At 40.7% G+C, this 19,410-nt stretch overlaps 1 protein-coding gene across 1 annotated transcript in view; it reads right to left on the bottom strand.

The window, feature by feature from the left end:
• The window catches only part of LOC129762534 (vacuolar protein sorting-associated protein 18 homolog), a 61,697-nt gene extending 50,317 nt beyond the window's left edge, over positions 1-11,380 (bottom strand). Inside the window, exons 1-2 of the mRNA XM_055760923.1 lie at positions 10,828-11,380; positions 9,952-10,764 (exon numbers count right to left, since the gene is read on the bottom strand). Coding sequence (XP_055616898.1) covers positions 9,952-10,764; positions 10,828-11,253 — 1,239 coding nt within the window. The 5' untranslated portion in view covers positions 11,254-11,380. The remainder of the gene's footprint in view (positions 1-9,951; positions 10,765-10,827) is intronic.
• Between the last annotated feature and the right edge of the window lie 8,030 nt (positions 11,381-19,410).

Raw genomic sequence — 19,410 nt, forward strand, 5'->3', positions numbered from 1 at the left:
GAAACATTCCGATATGCAAAAACGCAAACGAGTACAAAAGCACCGCAGTTATAGTCGGGCATCTATTTTGCAACGCCGATTTCCCCATGCTTCATGGTTTTGAAATCTGTGTTAGGGAAACATTCCGATCTGCAGATCGGAATAAAAGTACCCGCAGCTTGCATCTATTTTGCAATGCCGATTTCCCCATGCTCCATGGTTTTGAAGTCTGTGTTAGGGAAACATCCATTCGTTCCATCGTACCTCAATCGTTGCGCAACCACAACTGAGTGGATTTCCGAGCGGCACTCGCTTATATACCGATTGGTGATTTCAATAGCCTGTTTTGAAAGCTATTGAAACAAAATTCTGGATCAAAAATTAACAAGTATATAAAGCGTAGACATTTTATCTTTTGAATGAAGTGTTTATCATACCATTTCGTTCAGTTGTTTAGGAGCTATTCACACTAAAAATCTCGGTCTCCGGCGTAGCGCTTTCGTTTTCGAAACTTTGATTTTACACCCAGGTATAGAAATGAAAGACTTAGTCCTACGTCAAAAACCTGGGTGTAATAGGAAATTTTATAGTAAATGAATAGTGTAAAGATCCAAATGGAAATTGTAGAGATCAATCAATGGAGAGTTCTGTGATTGAACCCACGAACATTCGCTCGGTAAGAAAGCGTGAATGTTCGAATGAATTCATATCCAAAAAAATATAGGATGTTGTGTTCAAGACACGACCGCATTGTTGACGTAGAACTGCGCTGTAGTTAAATTCGAGTCACTTGTTTATAACTGCGAACATTTTGAAATAACCATTCTACCAGTTTGGTCGCCCTGAAATGTTTTTTTTTGTTGTAGAATCATTTGATGATTCAATCTTGTGCTCGCAGAACAATACATGCTCGAGATAAGCGCAGCTGTCATCCTTAGTGGAAAAAGTTTTTCTACTGGCAAGCGAAACCAAATCACATACAACATTTCAGAACGACATTTACTTTCTTGGTGACAAAATATACGAAATAAACTCTATCTCTATCCATCTCTGTCTATCTGTTAATCTCCATAACCTCAAAAAGAGTAGCATTGAATCATTATGATCAAGATTAGCGCAAATACAACCCTAGTTGAAAGCAGTTTTGCAACTGGCACGCGAGCCCAAATAAATCAATAAAATTCCCCAAAAAAATTCTGGTGCACAACCTTAACACCTGCTTCACCATAGCGTCAGTTCAATGCATTGATGACAGAAAACAAACAATGTTAACTGCTTCGAAAAAGGCTGAATATTTGCCTCAGCAGAGATTCATTACTAATCCCTCCCGCTATCTTCCCTCCTTGTTTATATTTATCATAACGACCACAATTTGCAACACAAAACAATCGGCAATCATAGCATAAAAAAATAGGCGATTGTTGCTCTGTTCGGGAAAGCACACAAATGGGCAGAACAAATGAATGAGGAAATGGGAATTCTTCCAATTTTCATCAATTTAAACCATATACAGACTACGGGATTGTAATGTACAGCATATCAAACAAATCTTGGGGAATTCCCAATTCGTTTGGTATATAAATCGCCAAAATCCGTTCGCGACAAAAATAGTTATTAACGTTAACTTTATTTTAGAATTACGTTAACAAATTCATCGTCAGAACCAGGATGCACTGATCATGGTAATCTTGGAACTAGTACTCGGAACTCGGAGCCTACTCGTTTTTACTACCAAAATACGAGGGGCCTTCGCAGTAAAATGTCTGAATTCAGACTGGCTGTGTCGGACTCACCTTATGATTGTATTGTTCTCACGGAAACCTGGCTAGATTCACAGATCATCTCTAATCAGCTGTTTGGCGAGGACTACACCGTTTTTCATACTGATCGCTGTCCAATAGTAATAAGTCATGCGGCGGTGGTGTGCTTATACCAGTTCGACGTTGTTTGTCATCCGCATTATTATCCATTGCTACCGATGAGTCACTTGAGCAACTGTGGATATCGATTTCGAATGGGACTTCGAAGCTAGCGATCGGTGTTATATATGTACCACCCAACTTGCAAAACGAATTGGAAGTGATCGACAGACCAAAGCAAATGAATTCCTCAACCCCACTGATGATTTATTGCTGTTTGGTGATTACAACCACGCAGGTCTAGCTCGGAAAGTGAGATCAAATAACAAAACCTTAGTTGTCGATACACAGAATTCTCATGTGAATATAGGCAGTTCCTGTCTTTTGGATGGCGTTGCTTTAAACAGTCTCTATCAGATAAATCCTGTGTTCAATCACAATGGTCGGCTCTTAGATCTCATATTCGTCAATTATAACGGTCTGCCAGCTTGCTCTGTGACTATTGCATTTGATGTGCTTTGCAACATTGATCACCCTCCCGTCATGGCGAGACTTGACAAGCCTATCGGTGCTTCATTTTATGACGATTTTGATCCAACGGCGTTTGACTTCAGACGAGCTGATTATGATGCAATGAATGCCGCACTTTCCAATGCTAATTGAACCTTTTTGACGAACTGTACTGATGCTGATAATGCAGTTACTAGCTTCACCGCGATGGTGTGCTCAAAATTACCATCTTTTCAAGTTGGCTAGTCGTGAATATAAAACCATTAATAGAATACTATATTTCAACTATGTGCGCAACACTGAACGTAGCCTTCGAGGTAACCCGAAGAATTTTTGGCGATTTGTTAATAGTAAACGTAAAGAGAATGGCCTACCTTTTACTATGTTTCTTCATGATGAAGAAGCTTCTTCCAGCAGCAGTAAATGTGCTTTCTTTGCAAAACACTTTATGAGTGTATTTAGCATGGAATCAATACCGCCAGATAATGCAACTAATATTTTGCGTTTCGTTTCTAATGTTGAATTTTATGTTGGTACTTTAGACGTGGCTGCAGTGGACGTTGCTTATGCCACCTACAAAATGAAGCAATCTTATGGCCCTGGGCCTGATGGCATACCTGCTGCTTTACTGAAAAATGTTGTGTAACACTAAAATCGCCAATCGCTACAATGTTCTACATCTCTCTACGAAGGCATCAGCTTCCTGATAGTTGGAAAACATCGTTTATGTTTCCTGTGTTCTAGAAGGGAAATAAGCACAGTGTGGAGAATTACCGTGGAATTACTTCCCTGTGCGCTTGCTCTAAAATATTTCAGACCATCGTTTATGACCTCGTAACATCGTACCTTCTGTTTCGACTGAAAAACTACATTTCTACTTCGCAACACGGATTTTACCCTGGCCGATCAGTCTCAAAAAACTTACTGGAGTTCACTTCGCTGTGTTTACGCGTTATAGAGCAAGGTTGCCAGATCGACGACATTTACACAGACCTTAAGACAGCATTCGATCGTGTCGACCATAGAATTTTGATAGCCAAGCTAAACAAATTGGGTGTCTCATCTAGCTTGCTTTCCTTCCTGAGCTTGTATCTACGTAATCGCATAATTTCCTTTAAAGTTGGCTGCTTCCAATCGAGATGGTTTCAGAATGGTTCCGGAGTTCGGCAAGGTAGCATTTTAGGTTCTTTGCTTTTCTCGTTGTTCGTCAACGACATTACTTGTTTGTTGCTTCATGGGACAAGATTATGTTATGCTGATGATGTAAAAAATTTCCTGCCTATGGACCGCCACAGATTGTTTGAGGACAAAAATTGATCGATTTATTCGCGGAATGGTGCAGCTTTAATTACATGTCAATCAGCATTCAAAAATGCACTGCCATTAGCTTTCCCCGCAAAAAGCAGCCAATTTTTTTCGACTATTGCATTAATGGATCATTACTCTAGCGAAGACAACAACACTATTTATCATCATTAATAAAGCGTATCATCAGCTTGGAACTATTTTTCGAATCGGCAGAAAATTTGGCGATCCTGGTACATTACGAACTCAATTTTTTTTTTTTTTTTTTTTTTTTATCCAAAATATATATTTTTATTAAGGCTCATATGGCGTCAACCTGACGGGGCCGGGAGTTCAATATTTCGACAATGTTTGCCTTATAACTATGTTAGTAATATGTAACCGATTACTCGCGGTTGGCTCGAGGTTAGTATTACAAGTGTTTTCGTAATTGTGATGTTGCTGTCTTCAATGATCTGTACCTGTGCCCGACACGGGATACTTCCTATTGGGATGCAGCTGACCATTAATCAGCAACGCCCCCCTAGTCTGTACCCCATATCTATATTGCTCTTTAGTTCGTTCCATCCTCGAGACAAGTTGCGTTGTTTGGAATCCGCATTATGACTATTGGATAATTCGTCTAGAAAGAACGCAAAAATGCTTCATTCGTCTAGAAAGAATACAAAAATGCTTCATCCTAATGAGGAACTGTGTCTGCTTGTTGGAACAGCTCATCTCGGGCAACGACGCAAAGATATTATTGCCAAAACTGCCCACAAAATACTGTCTGGAGGTTTTGACTGCCCCGCTGTTTTGTCGCGACTTCAGCTGTACTGCCCTCTTCGGCCTCAACGGAATCAATATTTACTTCGCACCGCACTAACTATGGGCTTCATGAACCTATTCGTCAGATGGCGTTGGAGTATAATCGCCGTGGAAATTAGTTGCCCTTTTAGTTTATTCTGCGTGTGACTGTTAATATGTATACTTAGTGTAGTGTTTTTATAATTGCTAGTCATTTTTATTGTATGCTTTCTTATATGTTACTAGCTGACCCGGCAAACTTCGTCCCGCCCAAAATTTGTTTTTTGTTATCAATACCTTCAAACATTCACGTTTTCTTACTATGAGCAAGTTCATGGGTCCAATCTTCAATTCGTTCCCGTCGAATTTACTTTTAACTATAAAATTATGAGTATTTCTAACAAAACTCATCATTATAATACCAGATTATTTTCAGACACAATTCTCGTTCAAGATTTTTCAACCACTTGCAAATAACATGTTTCTCCGTTACATGGAATGAATGTTCTATACAGAAAATATGATAGAATAAAGACAGCCCTAAATCGGACAATTCCTTCCTCGAGTTCTGCTCTTTTCGGCGATCCTTTTTTTTGGTATAGATAGAAGAAGACATAGGAGTGCGTTTCATCACATTAAAATCCATTTCCAGTTTCGAACAAAGCTCAATTTCGCTAGCGCAAACATCAAATGGACTAACAGCACTTGCCACTATGTAATTGTAGAACATATGGGAATTTAATTCTCCGAATTTTCCCTTTTTTCCTTCAGAGTTTTCCGAAAATTTTCAATTGTCATGTTTGGTTGGAATATTTTTGGTTGTATTAGCATCCCTAGTTGTTTTTACTGTAGTAGGCATGAACTAGGATGGTTACTATTAGCAACGTGATTGTTCACTTCAGTTAGTTTGAGCTGAGCACGAAATAAAGATAGACGCTTTTACTTAACACGTGTTCTTTTCAATCGCAATTTGGCAATTTTGGCGACGAGGACAAAGTGAAAATCGGAGTCAATAGAAGCTTACATCATCTAAAATGGCAAGCGGAGGAGGAGAACCTGCCGGAGAAGCGATCCAGGACATGCAAACGGCGATTTTGCAAATCACCCAACTCTTGCAGCGGTTTGCAGTTCCCAGTCAGCCAAATCCGGAACACACGTTGGAAGCCCTTTCTTCCAACATCAGCGAGTTTTCTTTCAACCCAGAAAATGGCGTCACATTCAAGAAATGGTTCGCACGCTATACCGACCTTTTCGAGAGCGACGCGCAGCATTTGGATGATGCAGCCAAGGTTCGGCTGTTGCTGCGAAAATTGGACACCGCTTCCCACAGTCGGTATTTGAATTACATCCTTCCAAGGCTCCCTAAGGATGTTAAGTTCAAGGACACCGTGGAAACGTTAACCAAAATTTTCGGAGAACAAACCTCACTTTTCCGACGCCGTTTCCAGTGTCTCCAACTGGCGAAAAGCGAAGGAGACGACATCATAACTTACGGCGGAAAGGTAAACCGAGCGTGTGAAGATTTCGATTTTGCGAACCTAACAATCGACCAGTTCAAATGTCTGGTTTTCGTGACCGGACTGAAGGCATCCAAGCACGCTGCTTGATTGAGCATTCAGCCAGCTCGGAAGCAGCAGTACACGCCATCAGTGAGAAGAAGAGACCATCAGAAGTTCCCAAGCCCTCGTTTCAACCGGAAGCCAAATCTCCAAAGACGCCGTGCTGGCAATGCGGCCAGATGCACTTCGCGAAGGATTGCACATACAGCAGCCATCTGTGCAAATCTTGCAACCGTGTGGGACACAAGGAAGGGTACTGCGGATGCTTCACCAAGACTTCAAACGCGCCTGCTGGGGATAATTCCAACCAAAAGGGTAAGAAGAACCAGAAGAAGAAGACCAAGTACCAAGCCAACATCGTTCACACTGTAAACCACACCGGTAATCTCACCCGTTTCGTCACGACAATGATGAACGGACGTCAAGCCACACTGCAACTCGACAGTGGATCACCAATCACCATCATCAGTGAAGAGACCTGGAGGAAGGTTGGATCACCTGCACTCAAGCCATCGTCCTGTGAAGCACTGTCTGCAACCAAAGATCCTCTGCCGCTGCTAGGGGAATTCACCTGTCTCGTAGGAGTCAACGACGTCATCAAACCTGGACTATGCCGAGTAACGTCAGTCAAGGGACTCAACCTGTTCGGCTCGGAATGGATGGACCTCTTCGAGATGTGGACGAAACCATTGTCATCGTTCATTAATCAAGTGAATCAATCCAATTCAAATTCCTTTTCTGGAAAGCATTTCCTCATACGGTTTCCCGAAGTTTTTCAGGACACTCTTGGGCATTGCCAGAAAGCTCAAATCAGTCTTCACCTGAAGCCAGATGCCAGACCGATTTTTCGACCCAAATGCCCGGTTCCATACAACGCCATTCCCTTGGTCGAAACCGAGCTCAATCGTCTGCACCAGTTGGGCATTATCTCACCAGTAGATTACTCCGACTGGGCAGCTCCTATAGTGGCAGTTCGGAAGCCGGGTGGCAAGATTCGAATTTGTGCCGACTACTCAACTGGGCTGAACTCGATGCTGGAGGCGCACAATTTTCCGCTTCCCACACCGGACGACATCTTCTCGAAGTTGGCTGGAAGCAAAGCGTTTAGCATAATTGATCTGTCGGACGCTTACCTACAGGTTAAAGTCGACGATGCATCGAAACGACTCCTCACCATCAACACCCACCGGGGCCTATTCAACTTCAACAGGCTGGCTCCTGGTGTAAAGTCAGCACCCGGTGCTTTCCAACAGCTAATCTTCTTCTTCAATGGCACTAACGTTCCTAGAGGAACTTCGCCGTCTCAACGTAGTATTACTTGCGTCATTTTTATTAGTACTTAGTTGAGATTTCTATGCCAAATAACACGCCTTGAATGCATTCTGAGTGGCAAGCTCTAGAATACGCGTGATCACAGTGCAAGTCGGAGGAAATTTCTTTGACGAAAAATTCCCCCGACCAGAACGGGAATCGAACCCGAACACCCGGCATGTTAGTTATGACGCTAACCACTCGGCCACGGGAGCACCAACAGCTAATGCACACCATGATTGCTGGGATTTCCGGTGTTGAGGTGTTCCTGGATGACTTCATCATCTTCAGCAAAAACGAGGAGCAACACTATCAGACGTTGTGCACCCTGTTCAGTTGCCTCCAAGAATATGGGTTCCATCTGAAGTTGGAAAAGTGTCATTTCTATCAGCGGGAAATCAAATATCTGGGGCACATCGTCGACGCAAATGGCCTACGCCCGGATCCGGAGAAAACAGCAGCAATTTCCACGATGCCACGTCCAACCGATATTTCCACACTGCGATCGTTCTTGGGCGCAGTGAATTTTTACGGAAAATTTATCCGTGAAATGCATCAACTCCGAAGACCACTGGATCAACTGCTGAAAAAAGATGCAAAATTCGTTTGGAGTGGCGAATGCCAACAAGCCTTCACCGACATCAAGCAAGTTCTTCAGTCGGACCTATTACTTACCCACTATGACCCAGCGTTGGAGATCATCGTGGCGGGTGTTGCATTCAATACCGGCATTGGAGCGGTCATCATGCATCGTTTCCCGGACGGTCGTATCAAGACAGTCGCTCATGCGTCCAAGACTCTGTCGTCGGCTGAACAAAACTACGGACAAATCGAAAAGGAGGCGCTCGCTCTGGTCTTTGCTGTCACCAAGTTCCACCGCATGCTGTTGGGACGAAGGTTCAAGCTACAGACTGACCACCAGCCACTGGTGAAAGTCTTTGGATCGAAGAAAGGAGTTCTCATCCACACGGCAAATCGGTTGAAGCGTTGGGCACTTACACTGCTTGGGTACGATTTCGATATCGAGTTCGTATCTACCAACAATTTCGGCCTTGCGGATGTACTATCGAGGCTCATCAGCAGCCACGAGCGACCAGAGGAAGAATTTGTGGTGGCAAGTGTCAACATCGAGCCCGATCAGCAGTGCATTCTGGACAGCACCATCGAACACCTACCAGTCACATTCGATATGGTACAGAAAGCTACGTCAGCAGACCCAATGTTGCAGCGACTCATCCACTACATCAACTCCGGCTGGCCCAAGAACGGAAAATCGATTCAGAATGTAGCATTGCAGACGTTTTTCCATCGGCGCGAATCATTATACGTTGTACAAGGTTGCGTAATGATGATGGAACGGTTGGTGATTCCGGAGTGTTTCCGGAAGAAACTATTGAAGCAGCTACATCGAGGTCATCCCGGAATCGAACGAGTCAAAGCCATCGCTCGGAGCATCATCTACTGGCCGAAGATCGATGACGACATCACTGAGTACATTCGAAGCTGTACCAGCTGTGCGAATGCGAAAAAATCTCCACCATCAAGCAGAGCCACATCCGTGGCAGACCGCAGAAGGTCCATGGGAACGTATTCATGTGGACTATGTATCATACCATTATAGAAACATTTCTCATACCCAAAAACCCTCACATCCCAAATTGTGCTTGATTAGTTTTCGAGTTATGCAGAAATTTGTGTTTCGTTTGTATGACAGCCCACCCTTAAAGAGCGGGAGAAGTGTCTAATCACCATAGAAATATTTTTGCATCCTAAAACCTCCACATGCCAGATTTGGTTTCATTTGATTGATTAATTCTCGAGTGATTCATAAATTTATGTTTCACCGCGCTTCGACCACGACTGGGTCGAGTTCGTTCCGTTTCAGCAGCGCATCGCAGGTGTTGATTCGGTCTAGATCCACCACCTCCCCCCACCCCCTTATAGAGGGGAGGAGTATCTAACTACCATAGAAACATTTATAGCATCCTAAAAGCTTCACATGTCAAATTTGGCTCCATTTACTTGACTAGTTTTCGAGTTATACAGAAATTTGTGTTTCCTTTGTATGGCAGCCCACCCTCAGAGAGGGGGGGGGGTGTCCAACTACCATAGGAACATTTTATGCACCCTAAAACCTACACATGCCAAATTTGGTCTCGTTTGCTTGATTAATTCCCAAGTATTGCAGAAATTTGTGTTTCATTTGATTCTTTTTGAAGGATATTAGGATGCGTGACCAGTCGGAGACTTCAGACGGTAATATACTAAAACGAGACGGCCCAGAGAATGCGATATTGGTCTGTACTAGTAATAACCTGACTCCGTACTAACTTCTGGGTTTGTCGTTTGCAGTGCGTCGGTGGGTTGCTGCAAGCATTGCTGGGTCATGGTGAGATTTATTGTCCTGGATAACTTTGTGTAAACGATTGCATAACTGAAATTCACTCAGTCTAATGGGTGGCAGTATACAGTTAAGGTTATCAGAATATAAATCTGAAATCTTAGATATCCGTGTTTCCGCGTCAACGAAACAGCTTTCAAGATAATAATATCCGCAATCAGTGTATGATTCAATTAAAATCAAGAAGTAAATCGGATTCGTTGGATGCTAGTTGAGGAAAAAATAATTCTATCTAACTCACCTTATATCTGAAAATCATTTTATTGCTGTAAACATAGGTCACGTTGGATCGCACATCTTTGACCACATTAGTCAACCGTCCGTACTGCTCGACAAAGTACTCCTCGTAAACAATCTGATAATTGAGCAGCGAAATGGCGGTCACGTGATCCGGGTAGAGTAAAATAGCGTGAAAATCTGTCAACACAAACGAAACCGGAACGTTGCTCTTCGTAACCATTTTATACGAATTCTCCGAAGGCAGTTGCGTATCCTCCTGCGTCGGATAGGGTAGCAATTCCTTCTGCACCACAAACTTAGGGGTATCCATTTTCGGATCGATCTCCTGATAGTTGATGCCATCTTCGGTCAAACAGCCGAAGCTTTTGGGAAAGTCTTCCTCATAATTGAACTCCAGCCTCGAGTAGTGCAGCTTGCTGACGACGTGGCCAAAATCGTTCAGCTGCTCGGGAATGTTGAGATATGAGTTGAAAACCTTCTGCAGCTGCCCGTATGTCATCTTTGATTCGGCCTGACGAATGGTTTCGTGGAAGGTGTAGATTCGATCCAACGTCAGCACTAGAATAATGCAGTGTATGTTCTTTTGATCCTGCCGCATGTGAAATTCAATTCCCGTTATCGGGCGACTCTCGCCACCAGTGCCCACATCAAACACCTGTCGAATATTTTGCTGAACCAGCTTATCGCCTCCATCGATACCGACATCCACTTCCCAAATGGTTCCCTTGCTGGTACCTAGCAGTATAGGACCTGTCATGGATTCCGATTGATTGGAATAATTGAACGCTACCGCTGTTATATCTTGGTCTTTTAACTGTAACAATAAAAATGATAACGTTACCAAACACATCAACCCGTACTTCGCCATGCTTTATACTTTGGAAATAAATTTAGGCTTGAAACTATTCCGTTGCAGATACAAAACTTCCGGCGTGAAACCAGGAGACTTCGGCGCGAACGTAACCAGCAGATGAGCTCCCAAGTGATCTAGGAACAGATTGGTCGGTTTCAAACCTCCAACGTACTTATCAATGGGCACCTCGGTAAACCTATCCGGCTGTTTAATATTCATCCGCAGAATCGTTAAATTGGTCATCAAAATAATGACCCAATCATTTTGCACCGAGAGAAACAGTATTCCAGCCGGCAGGTTAAGATTCATTTTTTGCTTCGCAAATATCGGTGCCTCCTTTTTGAGCCGAACACTGACGTAGCCCGACGATTGGGGTTGATTAGCCGGATCGGGATCACCCGGATTTTCCTTGATCAGCGCCGACGAATACTGGTCGAACATAGAGGCCATGGCGTATGTTTGTGTTGGGCGGAAAATGTTTTTTCGAAGCGTAACACACAGAGGAAATCGATTGTCTACTGAATCATCACTGTCTCGCTGATATTTTGGTCCGATTTTTTGTTGTTGTTTTGATAATGGCAAAGGTAAGATACACGCTAAACTGAAAGCATTTAATTACGCTTTATTTCTGAACAAAGTAGTACTAGAGTGAAATAACCAGCATAATTAATGACGGGATTCTTCTTCAACATATTTTATTCAAACATTTTAATATGGAATAATTGCTGGAATTTGTTAGGGGAAGGGTGATCACGTTACGTTACGTGATCACGTTAAATAAAAGTTATTAAACAACAAAATTCATATCTATTTTCGAAAATAAATGATATCTGTTTTGCATTATCGACAATTTTTTAAACTTTCCGTCCACCCTGAGTTTTTCGTGTTTATCAATTAAAGGATTGAGCTGTCTGTGAATACTGTTAGGTCGAACATCTATTTTTACCGTATATTGTTAAATATTTAGTAGCTCGGTTCGAGAGAATTCAAGCTCGAATCGAATTATTATGTATCTTTTTCGAGTTCATATCTTTAGTGTACTAGATTTCAAGCAAAATTTGTCTCGAAATGAAATGTCAAATTTTCTTTTTTTTCCTGACCAACAGGAAACATCAGAAAATTTTTCACTTGGTATGGCTCAACCATAAGTGTTCAATGAAATGATGCCACTTTTGGAAAGAAGTTTATGCGAAAAATGGATCGAATCGACAAATTCAAGATACCCGGTGTAGTGATGGTACTCGTATATCCATTCTAAGGCCTACGGAAAGTGAACACATGCACTTTTTTCCACTCCGAAACTTCTCGCACCGGGGTCCCTCGCTCATTAGGTGTTTTTTGACGTAGAACTACGTCTTTCATTAAGGGTGCCAAATCAGAAATCAGGTCACGTTTTTATGAAATAAAGTTAAGGTTAATAACTATTTTTGTCGCAAACGGATTTTGGCGATTTACATACTTAACGAATCGGAAATTCCGTAAGATTTGTTTAATATGATATACATTAGAATCCCCTGGTTTGTAGATGGTTAAAATTCATGAAAACTTCAAGCGTTTCCATTTAACCATACATTTGTTCTGTCCATTTGTGTGCTTTCCCGAACAGAGCTGTCAATAACGAGCAACTTATCGACGATCAACGGAGGGTAAATCGTAGGATTAAAAGTCTCCATGAACAAAGGAAAAGTAGAAGAATGAAGGGGAATACTTGCCTAGAGTATAAACAGTGGATCTCGCTGCGGCATACTTTCATTCGGCATCGGACTGCTGAGCAATCCAGTTCACTTTGCTTTCGCTGCGCTTCGATCTAAGATTGGACCCCACCAGTGGTAATCCAACATGGATATCGTCGTTTGGTTTTTCTGTTCGTTTTTCGCGTTATTCGTATCGTGTGTTTTTCTTTCCGTGTCATAAATTGGACGCTTCGCGTAGTGTGTGATGAGCAAGAAGAAGAGGAATGCAGGCTCGAGCCCTGCAAAAAACGAACGCATTGCCAGGGGCAATAAAATTTCGAGGCAAGCGTCATCTAATGATGCACGCGATGTTGGTGCAATGAAAAGCGCTCGCACTGAACCGAGCCCTCGCGAGTGTGACACCGCATCGAACAACAGTGAAGTAGGCGATTTCGGCGCGTCGGTCGAAAACGTAAACGCCGTTACCGAGGCAGCAACTAAAATCAAGCTCCTCCCGCTGGTGGTGAAGGTGGTCGCTCTTGACAAACTCATCAGCGAATTCGCATCGATGGATGTTACAGCAGAGAACAAGCTGTGTGGCATAATTCAGTCTTTTTCCAAGCTGTTAACATTGTTTTTTTTCCGTCATCATAAGGGCTCAGTTGGTGCCTTTGAGAATGCATCAATGCATTAAACTGAAGATATGGCGAAGCAGGCGGTAAGGTTGAGCGCCAAAAAATTAGTTGGGGAATACCAAGCATCTTGAATGTCTTACTGGGATGTTATAAGTTATTTGAGTTCGCGTGCCAATCGCAAAACTGCCTTCGTCTAGGATTGCATTTGCGCTAATATTGATCATAATGAACCATTGCTACTGTTTCCGAGGTTGTTATTAAAAAAAGAGTTTATTTCGCTTGTTTAGTCACCAAGAAAGTAAATGTCGTTCTGGAATTTTGTATGTGATTAGGTTTCGCTTGCCAGTAGCAAACTAAGGGTGACAGCTGCGGTTTTCTTGGGCATGAGAAAGTAATGCAACTTTTTTCGAGGCCAGTGATATTAACATAAGCGTTTCTTTTGAGAATAGCGCAAAATGATGAGTAGTGTTTATATTCCTAGTTGTTTCAAGCCACCAATGTATGGTGACTTATATAAAATAACAGTGTAGTTCTACGTAAACAATGCGGTCGTATCTTGGACACAACCTCCTATAATTTTTTTAAAACAGTTCCATTATTTGAGAGAAGTGCTGTTCGCATCAGGGGTATTCAGCAAATTTCGGACAAGATCCGAATGCTCCTCAATGAACTCCGTCAAATGTTCCTCTTGGGAAGTGTTGATGCTTACTGTATTTCTTCGTGATTCCATAGTGCTAAAATAACAAGTTATTAACTATGCAACATACTAAAAGTATTGTATTTCTACTCACATACTGGTACAAATAGACGCCAAAACCAAAGGAAATACAATTGAAATTTTATTTGAAGTAAGGCTTAGTATTCAAATCAACGTTTAATTAGCATTTTCCCATACGACGATCAACAATTTCTTGTCGAGACATTTGTTCTCGTTTCGAGTTAAAAAACGCTCGAACACAATAGGTTGTATGAATAAAAAAAAGTATTTATTTATTCTGCCCGTTTCCAAGTAAAGTAAACTTTCCTAGTTTTTACTTGAATCCGTATGAATAAATGTTTACTTTACTAATTTCATTTTCGAATTCGAACATAGTTTTTACTTTGTCAAACATCTGTCAACTGATTGTTTAGGTTTCGTTTCAAAACGTTTTCTTTTGGACAAAGCGTGAAATCGCGATGAAAAAGGAATAGTGTCGACGTCTGGTGGCGACTTTCAATTAGCGTTATACCTATCATATTAGAAGACACGAAGCCAGTTTTCAAATGTGAAAATTTGAATGAAAATGTTCACATCATGTTATTTAATCACTTAAAACACTTTTTTCCGACTTTTATTTAACCCTTTGTCTATACATTTCCAACATTATTACTGAAACTTTTCATTATAATATAAAATTGTCTTCAAATACAATTTTCGTACATGATTTTTTCACCACTTGCAAACAAAAGTGTTTTTCATTTAAACAGAATGCCAAATTGGTACGGAAAGGTTATTTTTCATTCATAATTTATATTTTAGAAACGTGTTCATTCCACCTGAAAATCAATAATTTTTGTTACGCTCCCCTAAACTAGTAAACGAAGCTCAATGCCATCAATGCGGATCGTTAACTCGTTTAACTTCAAGCGCAAGATAGCGGCATTAAACATAAATCGGAAATGGCATCAAAACGAATGAAAGTGTTTTCAGATCCAAAGTATGCTCATGGGCATACTTGATAATTACGAATTACGAATTACTTTTTTTTTGTCCCTTTTATTTATTTTAGGCTCATTGGCATTTTAGCTGTAACAGAGCCGAATTTTAATCGTGTACATGTCACATATTTATCATATCTATAATTAGCACATTACACAGTTGCCATTTTTCGGCGTTAGAGTATTCCCTTCTATACCATTCCATATAGTACACATTTACACAGTAGCAGCCATTTAGGCGTAAGAGTTTTCTATCTGTTCTTCCATTATCCAGTTAGACCGGACAGCGGAGACAGTTGATTGATCATTGTTGAGTTATTTATAGAACAGCAGCCCGATGTGTCTTGCAGAGCAGAGCAGTTGTATGGATGAATCGATCATATTTCGACCGTGGATCGATCTCCATCGCTGATGATTGTTGCGTGGACGTAGTTATTCTGTAACAACACAAAGATGGTCAATGAGGGCCCTGAGTTTCGAACTCACGATCGATCGCTTACTAATCGAACGCGCAACCAATGTGGCTACGGAGGCCCCCGCTCATACAGTTAGAAATAAAGCATACTATATCCGTGATTTCAACGATTTCAATCTTCGCAAATGATATGTTGGTAAACAAATGACGCCATATTGATTTTGATTTTGGGTAGCCTATATTCAATTGATGTCTAACCCCTGTGCAAAATAGCACGATATCGGCATCGTTGTCGACACCATTTGTTGGGACCGATTCGACGCAACATTGTAGAGTGGGTCAGCATTAACAGCATTTCCCGCATGTGCTCAACGATAACTAGTCTGAAAAGAACCTGGTTTATCAAACTACATGGCAAAACTGAAGCAAAATCTGTCTGAAAGGCCGTGATTATCGAAAGAGAAAATCGATGAAGAGCATCGATCAAAGAAGATAAACCCTTTCGACATGTTGATCTAGAATTGTGATTAGAGAGAAAAGATTGCGAAATGTTTTAGCGACAGTTGAAGTTGATGCCATTTGCGTCAAATCTTATTTGGAAGTATTTCAAAATAATGTAGAATGTTATGAATAGTTATTTTTTAAAGCATTTGTTGTTTAATTTTCAAGCTTCCTCGTTTTACTTCCAATAATGCCTTTTGCGTATTGTTACATTGTTTTTTTTTTATTAGAACGGAAAAGTTCTAGCTTTTATCTATTTCCGTTAGTTTGCATGCTCGCCTTCGTTCCGCCTCCAATTTGCACGGTAATTTCAACTTGTTCTTCGCTTCTATTCGACCGCCTTCCAATTCTTTTTCGATGTATACATCGACGATAGCATCTTCAGCGGAACTTCTAACGTTCCAAAGATTTGGACATAGCTATCCCAGAGACAGCAGCGTGCAATCCAAATTTTGGGCTAAATCCGAATGTTCCTCCATGAATTCCGTCAAATCATCCATTTGGGAAATGTTGATGCTTATAGCATTTCTTTGTGTTTCAATAGTGCTGAAGAACAAGTCATTAGTTGCAATATACTAAAAGTATTGTATTTATTCTCACACACTGGTACAAACAGACGTCTAAACCAAAGGAAAAGTAATTGAAATTTTATTTGATGTAAGGTTTAGTATTAAAATGAACGTTTTACTAGTATTTTCCCATACGGCGATCAACGACGATGTTTGTAACATGTTTGTCTGTACACCTAAACTAGCGTTGGCAGAAAACATTTCATCTTTGGCAGAAATGATGTCATTTAGTGTGCTGGAGAGTCAAATGCGCAAATAATGAGCTGTTTTAATAGCTTAAAAATTGTTTATTTCATTTGAGATTGTGTCCATACGACGTCAATGGGGATCGAACCAAGGCCGGCTGGAATGCAAAGCTATTTTACACGACCACGCTATCCACATGGCTAATGATGCTTCAGCAGTTGTTCAGCAAATACGTGATAATATTGCACCTGATTATAACATGAAGTTGGAAAGTATTTTCTAAGAGTAACAAAGGAGCGTATGAAGGAGAGCAATATCTATCTCGGTCTGGGCCGTATATGTGGCAAAGTATGCGGAAACCTTTTTTGTCTTTTGTTTCGCTCGCTCGTATTAATTTTATATTGCTGTAGCATGTATATTATACAAATGCTTACCCGTATTTGTGAGTCATGACATTTTCTGTTATGTTATGTCTCATTTAATGTCATAAATCGGGATGACAAAACATGAGCTAAAAATCAATTTTGGATGTAGTGATTTACCACATTAATAGCAATTTGACCACCTTCCTGTTGACCGATTGATTTGAAATTTGGAGCACACCTTTATCTTTGTATTTACAATACTACGTATTTCATGATTCTAGAAATCCAAGATGGTGGCCGCTACAAAATGGCGGATAACATACTTTCTCTAAGCCATATCAATATGGGTTTTTCCAAAACCCCATCAATATGATGTATGAAATGAAAGGGTACTAGTAGAACACAGTTATTTATGAAAAATGCAAAACTAAAATGGCCGCCACAACAAAATGGCGATATATTTTTTTCCAAAACCCAATCAATCTGGGTATCAAATGAAGGAGCTTGACCAGTAAATCACAGCTATTTATGGGAAATTCAAATCCAAGATGGCCACTGTAACAAAATAGCTAATTACTCCCAGTCTACTTTGTTGTGCAAAATTGGTCCCAACAAATGGTGTCGACAACGGTACCGATATCGTGCCATTTTGCAATGATTTTGTCGGCCTACAATAAAATTCTCGGGGACGGGAACATAACCGGAGAGACGTAGGACTACACAAATGTCAATTCCCCCAATAAGCCCAAAAACGCTCCCAAAACACAAACACAAAAAAAAACACAAACTCGTACCAAGCAAACAAAAATTCAGCTGACTTTTTTGATTATTTCGGATATCACTTTAGAATGCATCGAACTGTTGCACTGAATTGTATTGTAATAACTTTTTTGTGAAAGATTTTTTGGCCCTGTAGAGCCCCAGGCAATTTTGCATTAGTGTCTGTCGTGACCAGGGTCCCGCAATTTGAACGCCATCTTCAAATTTAGGTTGCTTCGATCTGAAAGGCACTTTCCACACCAAAAATCGTACACAGAATGAATTCTCAACTCGATGCAATGCATCATCCAACCTCGAGAATCGAATTCTCTCGCGCTTAATTATCTCTCTGGGCTCTCGTTTTCTTGAAGTGATGCCAGATTTACGACAACTCGTAAATATTCGAAATGTGACCGTATATCGTAGAAGCTGGTACTTGATAACAATCTTCAATCTTATTGTGTTTTCCTTTTATTGCACGGGATTTTATTTCTTTATGCGTTTATCTTCGTACCAAATAAAATTCCTTTCTAAACATAAATGGAGCTCTCTGAAACCCTTGTCGTTCATTATTTTCAATATTTTTAACATCTATGGGGAAAGTCCGCCAAAAATCTGAACTCCCTGTTCTCACATCGGAGTAAAGGGAATCATTCTCTTCTCTTCGGCTCGACCTTCGGCAATCATCGTTCTCTTCGAACATCTCTCCTTCCGGTAGATTTTACGTTTAAGAAACTGCGTTTTCCGACACTGTTATTTAGAGTGTACAAGAAATGGGTTAATTGCAAACTGAAGGAATTAATTATTAAAGCTGTATATAGCTGTATATTATACAGTTATATACAGTGTAATCACTGTGTGCTGGATCGAATACAGGAAAACGATGGATGAAGGCTGTCCGTTGGATGGCAACAAAATTAAAACTCGCTGGTACCGCTACCCACTACTGATAGTGATATTCTTGGTTATGCTGGAACGGCGGCCTTAGCGTATTAGCTCTGCTTCGAGGTTAGAAAATGAACTATGTTTTCAGAAAGCAAGTGCATAATTTATTTGATTTGTCTGACGGTAGAATCATACGGAGAGGGGTTCAAAACTCAATGTTTCGCTCGTATTCAAATCATATTGCACCGTTACTTAGGTTGCTCCTTTTTGGTCGGAACCAATTGAGGAGTACAAATTGGACCGACCAAAGCATGGCACTGAGCGCGTTTGGATAATGCTTGACAATTCACTATTATTCAATTGTTTCTGAAATATGAAATGAAATAAAGCTTTATTCATAGAAATATTTCCTACTGATTGATGTAAATACCTTTGATATATTGAGGAAGGCTTAAATAAGAAGCATTCGAAATTTTTATTTTTTTCTTACATGTTCAGTGTTTAGATTTCATTTTATTTTTTTTATTTGTTTGTTGTCAATCTTTGAAGACCAATACATTCCTCATACTACCTCCATAAATTATACTATAATTTTTGACGTAGGACTACGTCCTTCATTTCTATACTGGGTGTAAATTCAATGTTTCGAAAACGAAAGCGTTACGCCGCAGCAACCAGATTTTGAGTGTTAATACCTCCTAAACAACTGAACGAACTGGTATGATAAACACTTCATCCGAAAGATGTCTACGCGTTATATGCTTGTTACTTTTTGATCAAAAAATTTGTTTCAATAACCCTAAAATTGCTTTCAAAACAGGCTATTAAAATCACACCATTCGGCATATAAGCGAGTGCTGCTCGGATATCCGCTCAGTAATGATTGCGCAACGATTGAAGTACGATCGCTGGGATGAATGG

Source organism: Toxorhynchites rutilus, chromosome 1 (assembly GCF_029784135.1).
Source record: "Toxorhynchites rutilus septentrionalis strain SRP chromosome 1, ASM2978413v1, whole genome shotgun sequence".
In the NCBI taxonomy this organism is placed as follows: Eukaryota; Metazoa; Arthropoda; class Insecta; order Diptera; family Culicidae; genus Toxorhynchites; species Toxorhynchites rutilus.